The 20,065-nt window shown below is 37.5% G+C and overlaps 1 protein-coding gene across 3 annotated transcripts in view; it reads left to right on the plus strand.

Annotated features, from left to right (window-relative positions):
- Positions 1-17,298, plus strand: part of LOC125229326 (glutamate receptor ionotropic, kainate 2) — a 34,189-nt gene extending 16,891 nt beyond the window's left edge. The window contains exons 3-17 of one of the 3 annotated variants that reach the window (XM_048134137.1): positions 934-1,089; positions 3,829-4,013; positions 4,425-4,582; positions 5,214-5,355; positions 5,801-5,968; positions 6,352-6,372; positions 7,056-7,208; positions 11,295-11,513; positions 11,873-12,123; positions 12,209-12,388; positions 12,497-12,628; positions 14,125-14,323; positions 14,923-15,154; positions 15,495-15,610; positions 17,043-17,298. In XM_048134137.1, the coding sequence (XP_047990094.1) occupies positions 934-1,089; positions 3,829-4,013; positions 4,425-4,582; positions 5,214-5,355; positions 5,801-5,968; positions 6,352-6,372; positions 7,056-7,208; positions 11,295-11,513; positions 11,873-12,123; positions 12,209-12,388; positions 12,497-12,628; positions 14,125-14,323; positions 14,923-15,154; positions 15,495-15,610; positions 17,043-17,252 (2,522 nt within the window). In that variant the 3' untranslated portion in view covers positions 17,253-17,298. Of the gene's footprint in view, positions 1-933; positions 1,090-3,828; positions 4,014-4,424; positions 4,583-5,213; positions 5,356-5,800; positions 5,969-6,351; positions 6,373-7,055; positions 7,209-11,294; positions 11,514-11,872; positions 12,124-12,208; positions 12,389-12,496; positions 12,629-13,210; positions 13,353-14,124; positions 14,324-14,922; positions 15,155-15,494; positions 15,611-17,042 lie in introns of those variants that run through there. The other 2 variants (XM_048134136.1, XM_048134138.1) reach the window with 2 other exon arrangements.
- The last annotated feature ends 2,767 nt before the right edge of the window (positions 17,299-20,065 follow it).

The raw sequence follows: 20,065 nt of genomic DNA on the forward strand, positions 1-20,065 counted from the left end.
TTGATTTGTTTATAATTTGGATGTTTAGATTATTGCAATCCGATAAGAAATCTGAATCCAAAGGTTTATTATTTTTTGCTTTTTAGTTTCTCCGTGTTTTGTAACGCGCTTGTTTTTGAAGGCGGTTTTATTTTTTGTTAAAAAGTTTATTTATTTGTTGATTTTTAGTGGTTCCTATTGATATTATATGTATCATTCCGAATATACGTACAGTAGTGAAAGAATTATCCTTTAACTCCTAACCATTGAGGAGTTGACCTTCCATCATCAGCTCAGCCACATAAAATTATTACCATCAGGCGTAAATACTGGTGTACCTTTGAAAAATACTCTAAAAACATTACATGTGCCTATAACATTTGAAGAGTTCCCTCGATTTCTCCAAGATCCCATCACCAGACCCCGACTTGGTGCCAATGGGACCATCTCGGGGTTATACCCGTTCGATTGAAAAAAAAAATTGAAAATCGGTCCACGATTCTCGGAGATATCGAGTAACATACATACAAAAAAAAAATCAGTCGAATTGAGAATCTCCTTCTTTTGAAGTCGGTTAATAACTATACATTTACACCGGCGAGGCAATCAAAATTGCTGCCAACTTAGCACGGTCTGACTGTAACATCTGGTAATCCTCTAGTGTTTATTAGGATTATTATTTTTAGGCTAATTTTGGAGTCACGCTGACCATGGTTGCGGCAGCGCTCGGCGCGTAGTTGATCCAACGATCGTCAGCACTCATCTCTCAGCCTTATTGTCAAATGCTCATACATAATACTAGCCTGTCAGCGCCGACGGTCAGCGTGAAACTAAAAGCAGCCTTAAGGATCGGTTATTAGGATCGGTATGGAAGTTTACATAGACTTCTGCTGCGTGACGTTGATGTGTCTGCTAACTATGGTTGATGCAACTAGCCCTTAATCTATGTGACAGGTGGCCTCTTCCACCCTGAAGATGACAAGCAGGAGGTAGCGTTCCGCTACGCTGTTGAGCGCGTGAACGCCGACCGAGCTGTTCTGCCACGCGCCAAGCTGCTGGCGCAAGTTGAGACCATCTCACCGCAGGACAGCTTCCACGCTTCTAAGAGAGGTAAGTAAGAATAATATCGTCGGTCGATCGTGTATTGTTTTGACGGTAGTTACACTAAATTAGTAAATAGACAGGACAGCCACGCAGCGTTCAGTTGCTTTAGAATTTAGATACACTACGCCGCAGAGCGCGTGAACGCCGACCGAGCTGTTCTGCCACGCGCCAAGCGAGGTAAGTTAGAAGGTCACTAGAAGCATTTGATTGTGACATGTAACAGGAATAATAATTTAGGCTTTTCGTGTTCTCCTCAAACCGTCAAAGACCAAATGTTGGTCAGTTTGACGAGTACAACCTACATTTTAATTTATTGTTCCTGTTAGTACAGAAAACATAACAAGTAGGACTTGTTCAACATGGTGTAGGTACTCGTAAATGTCCCTGAGAGGTCGACCGTACTGGATACAATCTAATAATATATGGGGCTATCAAGGGCCTCCGGAGGTGGTGCTCTGCAAAGCGGACTGGTGCTGGTGGTGAAGTAAAGCGCGAGCGTACCTGCAGCCCACCGCCACAGCACAATGGTGGCAGACGGGGGGGTTGTTTAGTGGGTAGACTTGGGGTCCCATTAGCCCTTAGCAAGGAGTTCCACATAACCACTCGGATCCTTCCCCGCACCCGAGTGGTATGCGTAATGCATTTCCCCCCTCCTAAACAAAAAAAAGGTACTTACCCGTAAATGAGTAATGTTATTTTTAATTAAGTAACAAGTTCACCTATAGATAACGTAAAACCTACTTAATGTATGTATGTCAACAATTTATTGTACATAAGACAAGTTAGGACATAGAAATACAGTATAGTTATGGTGCACAAAGGCGAACTTATCCCTATAAGGGATCTCTTCCAGTCAACCTTAATACTAACGTAATACTGCTACCTATATAAACATTTAAGGAATACAATTTGAAAGAAAAGCAAGAAGGAAATAATTGCCACACTCGACATAAAAGTGGCCCTTACTCACTTTACTCAGTGAGTTATTACAGAGCAAAAGCCATTTAGAGACGAAAGGTTCATACCTATATATTTTTAGTTTGAAGGTTAGTGTACTTATTCGGGGTTTTCGCTAAATAATTTGTGGCAAAAAGGTTACTTGGACGAAAATAGTATACCTACCCAATCGGCGAGAGTAGTTAAAAACAATTAGTCGTTGTAAATTTTGCGACAAAAGTAAAATTACCGAACGATAGTACACGGAACTAGTGCCTACGCCAAATCTTGGGATTAGTTGTCAAAGCAGACCTCAGGCTCCCATGAGCCGTGGCAAATGCCGGGATAACGCAAGGAGGATGATGATACGTACACGAAATCCGAGTTTATATTGAAATTCAAATACTTAATTTTATATTTTTTTCACAAAACTGGTAATAGGGAACTTGACTGTACTTAAAATAAAATATTGAAAAATCATCAGATAAATATAAGAAAAACATGGATAGAAGTTATTTTTAAATCCAATTTCGAGTTTAATAAGTCAGGGTATAGATATATAAAGCAACTGAGTTGTGACGTTACTCAATTCGATTTCATATTAATTCAATATTAGTAAGACGTTAAAAATCGTTTTGACACTTCTTAAAAAGAAGCTGATTTGACTAGGAGGCAAGTAGCCTATTAGCTAGGTACGAATACAATATTTTTTGTGAAGTCTCCCACACACAGTCAAATTCCTGGACCAATTTGAAACTCTGGGATATATTAATATTAATTTCGTACTGTATTACGTGTAGAAATACAATATGTGGCAATGTCGATGATGATGATGATGATAAGAAATACAAATAGCAACTGTAGAACTAAATCAGCTTCTGGCGAGTAGGTAGGTTCTAACTCTCTATTATACAACATTGTACAGGTATTCAGCTCAGCAAAGAATCTAGATTCTTTTTATAAACAAAAGGACTAGGTAAACCCCTACAAGTACCGTTGCCTGTAGGTAAGCATCCAATTTAGTGAGATGGGCTGACGGGATGACAAACTCTTTCTTTTGAATACAAAGTGGCCCGGGAAACTTTCTAAGAGCCTATTTCTTACACAGAAATTCCTGACTATTTACTCTTTTGCACAAATATATTTCGAGATTTAAGAATTCAGAAGAATGTCTGAGATGAATCTCACTAATCTCATCATCCATTTCGGCGACAAACATTGGGAGTTTTATTACTATTAAGAACATCATATCACGTATGCCCCTACCTGGGTACGCAGTCAAAGCTATCTCTATCGCTCTTCCGTATTGGAACGACAAAGCCAGACTGCGTATACCGTCAACGATTGTCATTTCGGCTAGGCCGGCTGGGTGGCTAGCCGAATGGCACAATCGCTCACGAAACGCTCACGAAACGAAGCGCTAGTAGATATCTATCTCTATCGCGCTTGCGTATTGGCGGACAGAGCCAGCGGCGTATCGCTTTCGTTTGGCGTCGGAGAAATGCCATTCGGCTACGGGGCCAGATGTGTCTTCGATTTATTTCTAAATTCTTTATGCCATACAATAAAATAAAATAAATAAAATAAATATTGGGGACACCTTAAACAGATCAACTTAGCCCCAAACTAAGCAAAGCTTGTACTATGGGTGCTAAGCGACGATATACATACTTAAATAGATAAATACATACTTATATACATAGAAAACATCCATGACTCAGGACAAATATCTGTGCTCATCACACAAATAAATGCCCAATAAAAAAAAAACGCAAGCAACATCGGATTAAAATTAACTTCCTCCTCCAGTATGCCACCTGCTCCGAAGCGGCGTGGCGGCTATCTTTGGGCCGCAGAGCGCCCCGGCGGCCGCGCACGTGCAGTCCATCTGTGACACCATGGAGCTGCCCCACCTGGAGACTCGGTGGGACTACCGGACGCGACGCGAGTCGTGCCTCGTCAACCTGTACCCGCATCCAGCTGCTTTGAGCCGGGTACGTAAATATATCTACGAAACTATTTATGTAACTATTTATATGTAATGGCTGACCAAATATGTATATCGAATGCCTGGTGACGCCTCTCGCCAGCGAAGTGGCCCAACACAGCTGAAATTCACTGGATAAGTCAGCCAACAGCGCACGATTGGTTTTGCCAGCGACGTTGCGAAATTAACGCGGCGTTGTCGAATGTTTTTCGACATGCCTGGCGACAGCACGCGACACAAGTCATCAATGTCGCCGATAAGTCAAGTGTTGCTACCGTGTTGTCGCTAGGTAGCTCAAGCGAAATAGTTTCATTGCGTTCGAATTTTCGCGCACGCATATTAATTCGAGAAATTTGCCGTGCATCGATGAATAAAAATAATACTTGGATATTTTAAAATGGCACTATTTCACTAACAGGCGTACGTGGACCTGGTGCGAGCGTGGGGTTGGAAGTCGTTCACAATCGTGTACGAGAACAGCGAGGGTCTAGTTCGACTTCAGGAGTTACTGAAGGCCCATGGGCCTTTGGAGTTGCCGGTCGCCGTGAGGCAGCTGCCAGATTCCCATGACTACAGGTCAGTTATATTTATGGACAGACTTACTCGAGCATGAACTCAAATTTTGAAAACTGAATCAAATAACTTTTTCGCGATAGTCAAGTTTTTCAAGAAAAAAGTGTATTTTTTAAACAAGTTCAGTGGTTTCGAGGACTTTTTTATTTCTTCTACACGTAGGCATTCACTAAGAAATAATCGAATTATATCAATTATAATAATATATGTTCTAAATAAATACCGAATGGAACGTTAAAATCGAAAGATGATGAAAATAATACGTTCGAAAATAAATCATTCTTGTCGGTATTAAACTGACATTTACTCACATATTAAAAATTTAATAATGGTGCAATATATTCAATTCATGTACCAAACTACAATATTATAACTTCGTTAAATTCGAAATGAATTGTGCAAATTTTGGAATTATAATTATATGTAGTTAAAAGTTTTATTAACACGTGTTGAAATTGCATCGCTTTCACATATATTAGCGATGTGTAATTTAAGATAGGTATATTTTAAGCTACAGAAATTAAAATTAATTCGAGTAGTGTTAATGATCTGGGATATGAGACGAAATATGTCAAGATAACCATTTCTGATTGCACATTGGGTGGAATTTTGATGTCACTGTTTTACCCACCAGGCCTCTGCTTAAGCAAATCAAGAACTCAGCAGAGTCGCACATAGTACTGGACTGTGCGACCGACAGAATACGAGATGTTCTTCAGCAAGCACAACAGATCGGGATGATGTCGGACTACCATAGCTATCTCATCACTTCTCTGGTAATACTGTTATCTACTTACATAATACACCATAGTGTAGATACATCAAAATCATAGTTTTGTTACAGTTATTGTCTCATTTTCAAGAAGTATTAAAACATATTCAATGCCACCGCGAGCTACGCGCTACAAAGCCTACGAGCGTAACCATTGACACAGGAAAACCTTACGTAGCAAAACCCACATTTGAATAGAAAACCCGCATAACGGGTCGCTATAGCAGTAAATTTTAAATTAAAAATCTTGGCTGTTGACTTAGGTGACTTTGACACTGAAACGTCACTGTCGTATCGGTGGGACATCTTGTAAACATTGTTTGAAGCGGGTCGTTAGCTGAAAGTTTGTACTACTTCCCAAATATTGAAACTATGATCAAGATTTTCGCAAGATTTATAAATGGCAATTGTTTGAAATCTTATCATTATATCTCTTATTATTTTAACAGGACTTGCATAGCGTTGACCTAGAAGAATTCAAATACGGTGGCACTAATATAACCTCACTAAGGTTGCTAGACCCTGAAAGAGCTGACGTCCAAAGAGTAGTGAGAGATTGGGTCTATGATGAAGCAAGGAAAGGAAGGAAATTGCAACTGGGACATACCTCTGCTAAGGTATATTTAAAGTTGTTGACGAGAACATTGTTGAAATAATATATTGCCATACACTGCCTAGAAGAAGTCAATAACAAACAAGTTAAATTTAAATTTACAGTGATTATGTATAACACTTCTAGCAATTCATTGAATTTTCTATTTACAATACATTACACGGGTGTACGTTAGGGGAACTGATATTTGGATTGTGATTTTTTTGCGCAATGTTGCCAATGAATACCATTTTATTCCACCTTATTTATCAACAATTATGCTAATTATCTGTAAGGTATTCGAGTCGTAAATGTCAAATTTAACGAGGTAGCTGCTTATTGAGATATTCTTAAAAAAGAACAGACTGAAGCAGTTCAGCATAATGATACGACTTGTTCTGTTTACAGGAAAACATGACCTTTATAAAGGTGAGTACACAAATTCACGTGCATTTATACGAACTAGTTCATTTGTTTGACAACATGTACAATTATTATTTAATGAGGAGGCACACTCAAAGGTTATGACAGATGGCGCCACCCTATTAGACCATTGCACTTGCATTGCACAGATAAAGAATTTCGTACGTAAGAGCGAGAAGATGATATGTTTTTTGGTTTTTTCTCTCTCTCACATATGAGATGACAGTGACATGTCTAGACACTTGCACAGGCGCCGCCTAGCGGGATAAAATGTCAGTGTGCCTCCTCATTATGCCCTATGTCAAATGAAACGTAACCTTTACAAATAGCCACCTCCATAAAACGTTTAGTGAATGTTTTGGTTTATTTATTGTAGAATTAAGATTATTAGATGTTTACTGTCTGTCCGTTTACAGATATATAAATTCATTAGTTCGGACTGATTCTAATTGTAATATACCTATATCCTATATGGATATGAGATGGATGGAAATCTAGATCGAATTTCGATATATTACGAGTATGGTTAGAAATAGGCCATTTGAAAGTGAGCCGCTTTAAAAACATCAAATAAGTGAAATAAACTGGTGACTTACATCTAGTAACGGTGGTTCTTAAATGGGTCTTACAGTACTTTACATAGCAGTGTAATTAGGCTAGTTTATACATTTTTCTTTTTTTTTACACAGACCGAAACTGCGTTAATGTACGACGCCGTGCATTTATTCGCAAAAGCTTTACACGACCTGGACACGTCACAGCAGATTGACGTGCGGCCTCTGTCTTGCGAGGCCGAAGACACATGGCCTCATGGGTATAGCCTCATCAATTATATGAAGATCGTGAGTATACTCTTAATAATTTAAAATGCTGTACATGTATTTGCCAAAGGCGTTACACAGCTTAGACACTTCACACCAAATTGACGTGCGACCTTTGTTGTGCAATGCCGAAGACACATGGCCTCATGGGTACAGTCTCATCAATTACATGAAGATCGTGAGTATACATACATACATACATACAATCACGCCTGTGTCCCATGAAGGGGTAGGCAGAGCACATGAAACATGAGTATACTCATAATAATTTAAAATGCTGTACATGTATTCGCCAAAGGCGTCTCACGACCTGGACACCTCACACCAAATTGACGTGCAGCCTTTGTCGTGCGAGTCCGAATATGAATCGTAACTATATACGCATAATAATAGTACATACTACATTTTCAATTTAAAACGATGTACATATATTCGCCAATGGCGTTACACGACTTGGACACCTCACACCAAATTGACGTGCGGTCTCTGTCGTGCGAGTTCGAAGTCACATAGCCTCATGGGTCATCCACATTCAATTATAATTATGAAGATCGTGAGTGTCCTCTTGATTTAATAGCTGATACGTAAATCAATTCTATTAACAGATTCACTGCGGGATGTTTAATTAGGAGTTATTTACCGCAGTAGTCGATGAGTTAAATTTTACATAGAAGCTTAAATAATGATTGGATATAATAGATTATGTCGACACCTGTTTTTATTGTAATTTGGGTGGTGCTCATTTTCAGTTCGGTATTATTCCTTAAAACAATAGTTATTTGTTTTACAAGGGGGCAAAGTTGTTGTTTAACCGCACGTGCCAATATGGAACCGCGAGCATAGCGAGTGGTTCAAAAAGTGGAATCTTGAGCGTTGCGAGGGTTTCAAGGCACGAAGGTTAAACAAACTTTGCTGCCGAGTGAAACACAAAATTTTGCACCACACCAACACGAACAAAATATCAAACTAAATCAAATCTATCAATTTATTCAATATTTATAATTCAAAATCATCATTTATAGGTGATTTCTACCAGCCAGCTCAAGATATCAAGTTAAAATTTGTATGAAATTACTATGCACTCTTGTGGATAAAATGCAATTTTGCTATCTGTTTTCGAATAGGAAAGTAAGCCTTTATCAGTTGGTGTGGTGAAAAGATATTTGTGAAGAATTTTTAGTCCTTTTTAGAATTTATAAATCTGCCAACTATATTCCATAATTTGTTTTTAACTGTTTCATTTTTCCTCTCGAAATATGAACCGTTGATTCCTTTTTAAATTAGTCATTTAAGTGATACAGATTGCAATGTGCCAGCTGTATCTCGTTTTTCCACCGTTCAGCAAAATAAATATTCATTGTCGCTATGTAAATGAGCCAAGTGGAGAGTCTGGTGCAATAAAGGCGTTGTGCTTGTTAAATAGTGACAATTAAAACACCGGGACGGGAAAAAGTACAATTAGCACCGGCAACATTTCCTACTAACATTCTTTCCAAATATTAGACATTTAAGGTGCAGGAGGTTCAAACAAACAGTTTTTAAGTCGTAGCGCTTTGCTTTGGATCACAATACGCCATAAGATGAATCAGCTATCCTTAGCGCTTAAGCGATGCGAATGCTAAGTTTTTTGACGTCGGGCGCGCGGATATATTTCTTTTTGCATATTTAAATAAATAACAAGGTAATCCGTGAGCTTCCTCAAACATAATGTCGCCGATTTTTAGAAAAAATAAATAAACGTTCGTGATTTTTTTTCTATCAAGTTTCGAAACGGATCGGGATTCGAATCGAAGAAGTTCCTCGAGAAAGACCTCAAAATTACTAATGAATTTTATGACAGCCGTTATATGAACCAAAAAGGCGCTACGACTTTTTTAAAGCCCATTTCCTAATCTTACTGCACCTTAAACACGAAAACAAAAGCCAGCTAAACAGTGAGATTAAGCGGCACTTAGAGTGGAAATTAATTAAACATAGCTCTGTCCACCCTACTCATGTCCAGTGTAAAGGAGACAGATAGCTCTCTTTAGTTGAGGATGTAGGGCGGATTAGTGGGGAGTAGGATTAGTTGGCCGCATTGTTAGTGAGCTTAGCGTGCCTGTGTTGCAATGGGGCTATTTATTAATAAATGAGTGCCGAGACTTAGACAAGGTGACAATCACACGATTAAAGTACGAATATACTAATATCAATGAAGTCAAACCACGTAGTTTAAAGTAACCAGGTAGAATAATACTCTTTATTGGCACACCTTAGCAAGATACAATGGAGACAAAACAGTTATTATACATAGATAGAAGCAGACACCAGGCCATCTTATAGCTAAAAAGCGATCTCCTCCAAAAAAATTAGTTAGTTTATCTATTTGTTCTTCTAAATGTTTTGTTGTTTCGTGTGGAAAATAATAAAAATACATATTTCCAATGTATTTGCCTCTAAAAAGAGCAAAATTGAGGCAAGTTATTTTATAACAAAATTTCTTAATGCAACAAGTCAGTTACACGTCAATCGTCGTCAAGTTTTCCTCATTCTCCTGCCTTTGGAAGAAATCAAAAGTATAAAAAAATTACGAATATTAAAAATTAGATTAGAAAGAAAAAATAAAAGGAAAGCATAAAAAGCGTTCATAAATATTTATCGCCAAATTATATTTGATAATAAACTGGATTGTGAAGATGATTATTAATAACCCGCTTGCTGAATTAAATGAAAAATTTATTTTATTTATTTTATTATTTTGCAATTGATAATCGTTATACTTAGGAATATATACTAAGTTTATTAACATACAATATTAATGTAAATTTGTAAATAGAATTGTCGCCCACGGGTGCAAACTAGCAATTTATAAATATATTAATTTGATGCATGTATCTCATTAAGTGAAATGTAAATTTCTTTTGAGATTAATAAAATTCTTTAACCACAAATAAAATTGCCTTTTTACTATAGAAGCTTTATTCTCTCATCTGCTAGAATATACAGTGTGAATTTGTGGATTATGCTGAGCAACTTTACTACGGGATCAGCCCCGAAATATTGAAATAAATTTGGCTGTTACCTGCATATAGTTTGGCTGTCTGACCCTGACAATATTTTCTATAGAAGAGTACCTACATTTTCTTCTATTTTCAAGTACCTATCTTCACCGTGTATTGACTTATAATATTTTTTTTTACTTTAATATTAAGACAACTCTCACTCGTTTAAGTACTTTCTGAAATTGTGAATATTAACTACTTACCTCTAAATCTGCACAAATAGAAATCACAGATTCAGTTACTGCTGATCTGAGTAGCTTTGTTTTATACTGTACCTATCTATGCACTGTAAGTAGAAACGTTTGTACTTAATAGTAAATCTATTCTTAGAATCTTACGTTCAAATATTATTTTTATTAAGGTTCTTTGACCAAGATAAATCTTAATATCGTCAAGGATTTTCTTGCAAGTTTACGACGTTCTTTCATAACATAAAATGCCCACGTAAAAGTTGAATGGTATAAAATTAACTTTTCTCCATGTTATGACAGCTCTGAAGTAGGAAAATCGTTTTGCAATGAGTCTTTCGCATTTAACCTTGAATATTGTGGTAAAAGAAATCATTTGGTACTTAATCTAACATTTGGTACTTAAAATAACTACGACCCGTAAAAATATACGTGACTATCTCAAGAAAAGGTATCACATTGTTGCTCAATATAAGGATGATATGAATGAATAACCTGTTAGAGCGTCCCTGTCCTTAAGCTACGATTTGCTCGAAAATGCCATAAATAATATACTAATAATAACTTTATGAAGAAGACCAATTTGACTTTGTAATACCCCTGAATGATGCAATGAAAACAGCTAATAACACCAATCAATGTGACGAATATAGCATAGAACCCAACATCAACAATACACAGATACTTAAATTTACTTTCAGATTCAGTTTAGACTACAAAACTAATCCATTAGGGGCATTTGACAATCTATTCGCTGTTACGGAATTCACATACTCGTAAACGTGCATCACGAACACAATCCGAAGTTCTCCCGCAACTAAATAGTTGAACAGTCTGATTAGGCAAGTTTCACAACGCTCGTTTGTTTCAATACACAGGTAGAGATGAAGGGATTAACCGGAGTTATAAAGTTTGACCATCAAGGATTCAGGAGCGACTTCACCCTCGACATAATAGAACTCACAAGGGACGGCCTCCAGAAAGCCGGTATTTGGAACTCATCGGAAGGCGTGAACTACACTCGATCTTACGGTGAAAATCAGAAGCAGATTGTCGAGATATTGCAAAACAAAACATTAATAGTGACGACGATTTTGGTGAGTACGCACATCGATCTTTTGGTTACATTTTACTACACTCTCGAGTCATATGAAGCTTAAATTAGCACACATTTGGAACTCTCCTGGCTCACATTACTTGTAATTCGCATTACAATGCGTAAGTAGCAACATAGTCGCGTATACCCATTACTTTACATCACTGCTTGTAAATATAATTTATCTAGCTAATACGCATTTTCTTTAGCACCTATTTGTCACAATTAGGTTGAGTAAATATGAGAATATAAATATTTACCCAGTCCGTAAAGCTACGACAATAATTTACTTTGACAACAAAATATTTCTAACAAAATATTTTCTTTTCTTTCACATTTACATATTCATTATTTCCATAGAGTGCTCCATATTGTATGCGGAAGGAAGCAAGCGAGAAGTTGACAGGAAATGCGCAATTCGAAGGGTACGCCATCGATCTCATTCATGAGATATCTAAAATTCTGGGCTTCAATTACACATTCAAGCTCGCGCCTGACGGCAGATACGGCTCCTTCAATCGGGAAACTAAAGAATGGGATGGCATGATAAGAGAATTGTTAGAACAACGTGCTGACGTAGCCATTGCGGATTTAACCATTACATACGACAGGTACGTACATTTTAAAAATGCTTGGTCCGTTTTTCTTACAAAGAAAATACACATTCCACATTTCACGATATTTCTTGTTGAACAGGGAGCAAGTGGTCGACTTCACAATGCCTTTCATGAACCTCGGAATTTCGGTACTCTACCGCAAACCTATAAAACAACCGCCGAACCTGTTTTCGTTTCTCTCGCCATTGTCTCTGGACGTCTGGATTTATATGGCCACCGCATATTTGGGCGTTTCAGTGCTTCTATTTATTTTGGCCAGGTACGTTCTTTCGTTATTGCTAATTAAAGCGTTTGATATTTCATGGAAATCTACTCTCGCATAAAGTAACCCCTTTTTATTCGTGTGCTAAATGCGCTAATCCAATAGGTTTACTCCGTACGAATGGCATCAAACGCGGTCACCGGACGGAGAGAAAATGGAAAATATATTTTCACTCGCTAACTGTTTGTGGTTTGCCATTGGATCTCTCATGCAGCAGAGCTGTGACTTTTTACCCAAGTAAGATAAAGATAACTGATAGAAGAATGGCGAGAAAGCGATTTTGAAAACACATTTGGCACTAGAATGTTTCAAATGTGGTTTTAGTGTCGCTGGAGAATAGTGACCTCAGCGAAATCAATACAGTTTGAATTCCGAAAAGTTGGAGCCGTCGGGAATACTTAACTGGTACTTTTTATGGAAGGACGGAATAGTGTTAGGAACATCCGCAAAAATGGGTACTTTTCCGTGCGATAGAGAGAACCCTATTTTCCTAAAACATACGCTCAGACCATCACAATGATAAGCCGACGCTTTGCCATTCTTGTCAAAGATATAAAAAAATACATGCAAATTTTCTCTAAATCGTAAACCGTCTGTAATTAGACATAATCAAATCGAAAATTGGAACTTATGTAAATTAATATTTGAGTCATGCTTCAAAGTACAACTTGGATTTATTGACTATTTTACGATTTGGACATTTTCAACACGTAACAAAACTTTTATGTCTTTGTCAATAAATGACAAAGATGAAAGATGAAGGGCTATTGATGGTGAGCGTGAGTAGTCAGTCATTAAATGGGCGGTATTTGGGCGCAGGTTCAGCCCGTACGAGTGGGACAGCCCGAGGAACTGTCTTGACGAGCCGCAGGTGCTGGAGAATCAATTCACTCTGTTGAACTCGCTGTGGTTCACTATCGGCTCCTTGATGCAGCAAGGTTCGGATATCGCACCGAAGTAAGTCCCATCTACTACTAACGGTTGGCTACAATTCTGCACAGTTTTCAAGTTTTTTATCGCAAAAAAGGTTTCTGAAGGCATTTTATTCGACTCTATTAAACGATCAAGACGATAACGCAGGACTTAATACGGAAATGTAGCCTTCGGTTACTACAAAGCTTGGATGAAGAACCTTTTCACTAATTAGTTTCAAAGCGACCACAACCCTTTGTGAATTTCAAGCATCGGTAGCTACTGAGTAAGTAAACCTCCACCGCCCGGTTCAAATAGAGATGTTTCGGTACTTTCGATGAGCTTTGGATTCACAATAGTTAGATATGGTTTTGAGAATTTAGTTTTTGAATTCGGTATGGCCGATAACAGTGCACCAGACAAGATTTCTCTGCGCTTGTGTAGTATCCATAGCTTGCTGCATCAAATTTTAAAATTAAGTAATAGATAAGTTCTAGAGATCGATTTTACATAACCTTTGATTGTCTTTTTGTCCATCCATGAACCTAATTGCTGTGTGTGCATGTAACAACGATCTCAGAAGCTAATGATATCAAAACTGATTTAAAACACACTTATAGAGGTACCTATAGTAGATAAGCTACAAATAATTTCATTTAAGACTACATTTCACGAGTAATCAAATCACTACACTTTCAATTCAAGTAGTTGCTCAACATGTTCAGATGTTAGTTTAGTCTCAATTTCAATGAACACTTATTTGATAGCAGCACGTAGAAACTTCATAAATACTAACTCTTGTTATCTGAATGTATTGCCAGAGCGGTTTCAACGAGAATGGTGGCGGGAATGTGGTGGTTCTTCACTTTGATCATGATATCATCGTATACCGCGAATTTGGCCGCATTTCTTACCGTCGAGCGCATGGACTCGCCTATTGAGAGCGCGGAAGATCTCGCAAAACAGACAAAAATCAAGTATGGCGCTTTGAAAGGAGGGTCCACCGCTGCTTTCTTCAGGGTAAGATTACTTTTGAGAGTAAAAAACAAAGCTGTATAACACAATTAAGTGTTTTACATAGTAACTTTATCAGTAGCGCATCTATTCAAGCCGGGTGAAGAATGAGTACTCGCAGAAGCGAGCGTTAATTAAATGTAAACTAGAATTTGCGAAATTTGTTTTTGGCGATGCGTCTTCAAATTACGCGTCTTTGTTCTTCGAGTGATTAGATGAGAAATTCTTTAGTTAAAATCAAATTTCTAGTATTTTAAGTGAATTAGATTTTCAAAGACTTCATTAAAATATAGAACCTAAATAGTAACTTTCATAGCAAATTAAATTTTCAAAGACTTTATTAAATTATAAACCCATGACACTTGGTCATTGTGAATTTATAATTAAAATACCTAGTAAATGTAATCGTGTCTCTCCACTCACATTTGATTATTTGATTTTAGGACAAAATTATAATAAGGTTTCAAAGGTTTACGCAAGATAAAAATCTCATATTTATATGTAAAACTACATATGATATTCTTTGTCGACACAAAATTGATAAAGATGAGATTTTAATCTAATTTGTATTTCATCATGTATCTCATAATCTAATTTTACGACAGGACTCAAACTTCTCGACTTACCAGCGCATGTGGTCGTTCATGGAGTCTGCGAGGCCGTCTGTATTCGCGACTAGTAACAAAGAGGGGGAGGAGCGCGTGATGAGAGGCAAGGGCGCGTACGCGTACCTCATGGAATCTACAACCATCGAGTATGTGGTCGAGCGGAATTGCGACCTCACGCAAGTCGGGGGCATGCTCGACTCTAAAGGCTACGGGATCGCGATGCCGCCTAGTGAGTCTGTGATCTACAGCTGTTTACACCGCACTTATTTTGACATTGCTTACGATCTTTGATATTTGTTTGACATCTCATGTCGTTTTGACTTTGAAATCTCTGTCATTTCAGCTTAGAATGTGTTAATAAAATTCTAAGAAAGTTTTAATACCACATTCATTGATTTCAAGTGTTGTCGCTGCTTTTTATATTTGCAGTTAATTTTTTTTTACAAAGGAGCTGTTTTTAAATTCCATATTTAATAGACTCTGTTCGGAAACAGTATAGGACATACACAAATACGTTCTGTAAATCTTTTCGTAAAGACGTTATTCAAAATTGTGTTTGCTTTGGCCAGATTCCCCATACCGAACTGCTATCAGTGGTGCTGTTTTAAAACTACAAGAGGAAGGAAAATTGCATATTTTGAAAACGAAATGGTGGAAAGAGAAAAGAGGCGGAGGATCATGTAGGGTAAGTCATATCATCATCATCATCAGCTGAAAAACGTCCATTGCTGGATATAGGCTTAGCCCAAGGATCTCTACAACGATCAGTCTTGCGTCGCTCTCATCATACTTACTGAGCGGCCATTTTCAATCAAAAGGGTACACAATATACGTTCATACACACTGGCCTTAGCGGAAATTTCAGACGATTTATGGTGCAATGTCCGTGAAACATCGCTTTTGGTGGCTAACCAGTGCTGTGCCCTTCGCCACATAGGAAAAGGGAAGCTTGTGACCGATTGCGATATTTCGCTACGTTGCCTTTTTTCCCATTTGTCTTCATTCTACAATTGCCTTCCATAGTAGCTTCAACATTAAATCGATCTTATCGGTAGCCGACACATGAATCCATTGGTGTCTGAAATGTATGTACTTTTAACATCGATCCTGAACTCCTGATAGCTGCGGTCCTTTTCATTGAAAACGTCACAATATTGTAGTGGATCTTCCTTTTCGCGGTAAGTCTAGACAATAAGAGGGTAAACTGGCATGTTATTGGAATTAATTCAAAGTTTGTTTACACTGAAACTGCCATTTATGTAATCGAGTTTGTGGTTAGTTCGAATTATGTAGCTGCAGTTTACTCGTCGCCGTGGTGGCGGGGAGTGCTCTTGTAGTTTGAAACTTTATATCGAAGTTGCAAAACATGTTTAAAGACTATGGTAGCAAATCTAGTAAATAGTACATTACGATACAAGTGCGTAAAAAAGGAAGTTCGAAACGAGTGGCGATAAATTAAAACACGACCGAAGGGAGTGTTTTAAATCGACACGAGTTACGGATTTCCTTTTCGCACGTGTATCGTACGACGTTTTTCAGTACAGATGAGCCTCCGAAGTTTCGACCTGGCATATAATGAACCACTTCTCGAACTAGTGCGTAAAAAAACGACCATCTGTACTGAAAAATATGTTTTGATTAGATTTTACGGAACGGTTTGTGAATTATACATTTTTATGCTGATTTTGAGGTGAATTTCCTAATTTCCTATGCAAATCAATTACTTAATTATACTACATGGTGCAGCACAAAGAGACATGAAGTTACAACTGAATAATATTGTTTTTTGGTTAGAAACAATAAGTCAATGCCCTCACATAAATTCATAAGTTTAAAAAACATCTTCAATTACATATGTTGTTAATTTCAAAAAACTTCAAACAGAGATATTAAACAGAAATGAAGTTAGGCTACAACTTATCGAATTAAAATATGGTACTCTTATGAACCCTCTTCTTCACTCTTATGATTTTATTTTATTTACTTACTCTTATGAACATCGCGCGACGGGATAACTAGGAAGCACAGTTGCGTATGAAGGACACCCCCCTTCGCCCGCTGACCGTGTGAACGCCACCATGTTTGAATTTGTCAAGCAAATATCTTTCATTTCCCAGGACGAGACATCAAAATCGTCGTCGACAGCAAACGAGCTGGGTCTCGCCAATGTCGGCGGCGTATTCGTAGTGCTGATGGGAGGGATGGGTGTGGCGTGTGTCATCGCTGTCTGCGAGTTTGTGTGGAAGAGTCGCAAAGTCGCTGTGGATGAACGGGTGAGTTTACCTTATAACGAGTCTATGGTAGAAGAGCCAGACGCAACAACATAGTGTGAGTAAAGTATCCCCATAACATAAATTGACGGCCCGATTCAAATTTTAGGATAGGTATTAGGCACTGGTCCTACCGCGAGCTAGTAAACTATGAGCTATCGGCTATAAAAACGGACAAAAGATAATCACTCCCGTGTAAATAAAAGAGACACGGCGATGTTTATAGTTACTCGCCCAGCGGTGAGCTATCAATATCGCCGTGTCTCTTTTATTTGCACGGGAGTGATTATCTTTTGTTCCTTTTTATATCCGATAGCTTATAGCTTACTAGCTCGCGGTGGGACCAGTGCCCTAGGTACCATTGTCAGTGTCAAAATTTGGATACGTTTTTATTAGAATAAACCATCAATATATATCGCATCCAGAGCCAATTTTGGAATGTATGTTTGAATCCATCCGTGAACATAGTAAAGTAATACCTACCTATAAAGATGGTTGTCAAAGATACAGAAATTAAAACTTTAAAGAGCGTACACCCATCTTAAATGCCGGAAACGCACCTCCAACACCTCTGGTGTTTCTGGTGTCCATGGGCGGCAGTGATCGCTTACCATCAGGCGACCTGTCAGCTCGTTTGCCTCCTATCCCATAAAAAAAAAAACTTTTGTTGGTAGGAAACAAAGTACTACTTATTTATTGTCAGCATTGCGTGAGTAATAGCAGTATTATGCATACGGTATTTAGAGCTGTAGAAATACCTAATAAAAAAGGCACCAAATTTTATAGTGACATGAATAAGTAACCTAACTAATTACGCAGATATTATTAATCAACAAACACATTACAAATAGATGTGTTCTAATCTCCCATAATTAGGTAATGTTGGTAGGAGATTTTTTTAATAATCATTCAATGGAATTTGTTTATGAAGGCATGTTGTGTTGTTACCGATTAATTAACTGACAAGTATTAATCGAAATAAGATGTCATATCGTCAATGCTTTGAAAAATCTCGTATCTCATGCTTCTACTCAAAGTTAAAACGCAGTAAGTCTATATGCATTCTATACATACTTACTACAATTTTCTTTTCATTGACAGAAGAAGATACAAGTTTTTTTCAAAGTAGTGACGATATATTAAAGAAATAATATATTTAAAAAAAAAAAAAACCGCCGCCTTTGGGGTTCTGGTGAAAGCTACTTGCGAATGTTGGATTATGTAGAAAAATGTGTAGATATTTTTTTAAACTACTTTTAATGCTTTAATTATTTGATGGCGACAAAAATCAATATACGTATACCGTTAAGGTTTGAGGAGTTTCCTGAATTCCTCATGAATCCGATTATAAGAAATCGAAGCTTGACAAAATTTGACTAGAAAACTCAATATGCTTAACAAACATAACTAAATAAATGTTACTGTTCTGAACTTAAATGCATGCTGTTCTTATAAAAATACCAAAGTCACTGTAAGTGTGCCCTTCAGATTTGAGGAGTTCGGTTCTGACCATCATCAGCACTTCCACTGCACCAAATGTCACTGTTCTGGACGTAAGAGCATGCTGTTCTTATAAAAATACCAAAGTCACTATAAGCGTGCCGTGCAGATTTGAGGAGTTCCGTTCTGACCATCATCAGCAGTTCCACTGCACCAAATGTCACTGTTCCGTACGTAAATGAATGCTGTTCCTTCAAAAACACAAAAATCACCATATGTATGCCTTTCATATTTGAGGAGTTCCCTCGATTTCTCCAGGATCCCATCTAATTTAGAACTGGGTTCTGAGAAAAATGGGACCAATCTGTATGCATATACTATCAATCAAAAAAAAAATTCAAAATCGGTCCAGTAACGACGGAGATATCGAGGAACAAACATAAAAAAAAATACAGACGAATTGAGAACCCCTTTCTTTGAGATTTGAGGCGGCGGTTAAAAATGACGGACACCACCAGTGGCGAAGGTTTCTTTAATATATGACATCTTATTTCGATTTTTAATTTATATATAGTAGTGTGACTACTTAAAATCCCAAATCAAAATATTTGTTAAAATAATTTGATTTGTTCCCATGGTTGTGACAAGTATTATTCAGAAAACTTTAACGTACCTATTGTGAGAATAGCAAAACATCAAGGTTTTGTGCGTTTATTTATGTCATGTCACGCCTCATCTCTTCCCCATCATCTTTGCCTAAAACATATTTATGGATTTTGATTTGTTTATTCCACAAGATACATTTACAGATTAATGTTAATTTCTTCTTCGCTTTTCATCATTATCTTTATTTTGTTTTAGGTTTACTTTTAGTCAGCAGATGGGTAAATCTTTTTGGTTAACTAATGCATAACAGTCTTTGGCTAGTCTGTACTCATCAGTGTAGATTATAAATATGTTTGTAAAATGTTTTAGTAACATAGAAGTAGATACAAGCGAGTCAAATCGCGCTCGGAGTATTTCTAATCAGTGTTAGGTACCGTAAGGCCTGATTTAGACGGCGTGCGAACTCGCATACGATTTTAGTTACATTGCGGGCTGTTGAGGGTACATACAATTTTGCACAGCCATCAAATACCGCAATGTAACAAAACTCGTATGCGAGTTCTCGTACCGTCTAAATGGGGCCTAAAACTTGAGAGCCAGACATGGGTAGCAATTTCAAAATGTAGGAATGAAGTTGTAGCTGTGTATGCCGTGGTTATCGCTATGTAAAATGTAATATTAGTAATATGATCTGATATTTGTTCCTAAAATGTTTTTAACTTTTTTCCCAATGCTGCCTCATCATCGGAACAATAGAAAGAAGAGGTACAATTTTCTAACTAACAATAACTTTTTAGTAATAAATTTGAAACTGTACCGTGGCT

This window comes from Leguminivora glycinivorella, chromosome 9 (assembly GCF_023078275.1).
Source record: "Leguminivora glycinivorella isolate SPB_JAAS2020 chromosome 9, LegGlyc_1.1, whole genome shotgun sequence".
NCBI lineage: Eukaryota > Metazoa > Arthropoda > Insecta > Lepidoptera > Tortricidae > Leguminivora > Leguminivora glycinivorella.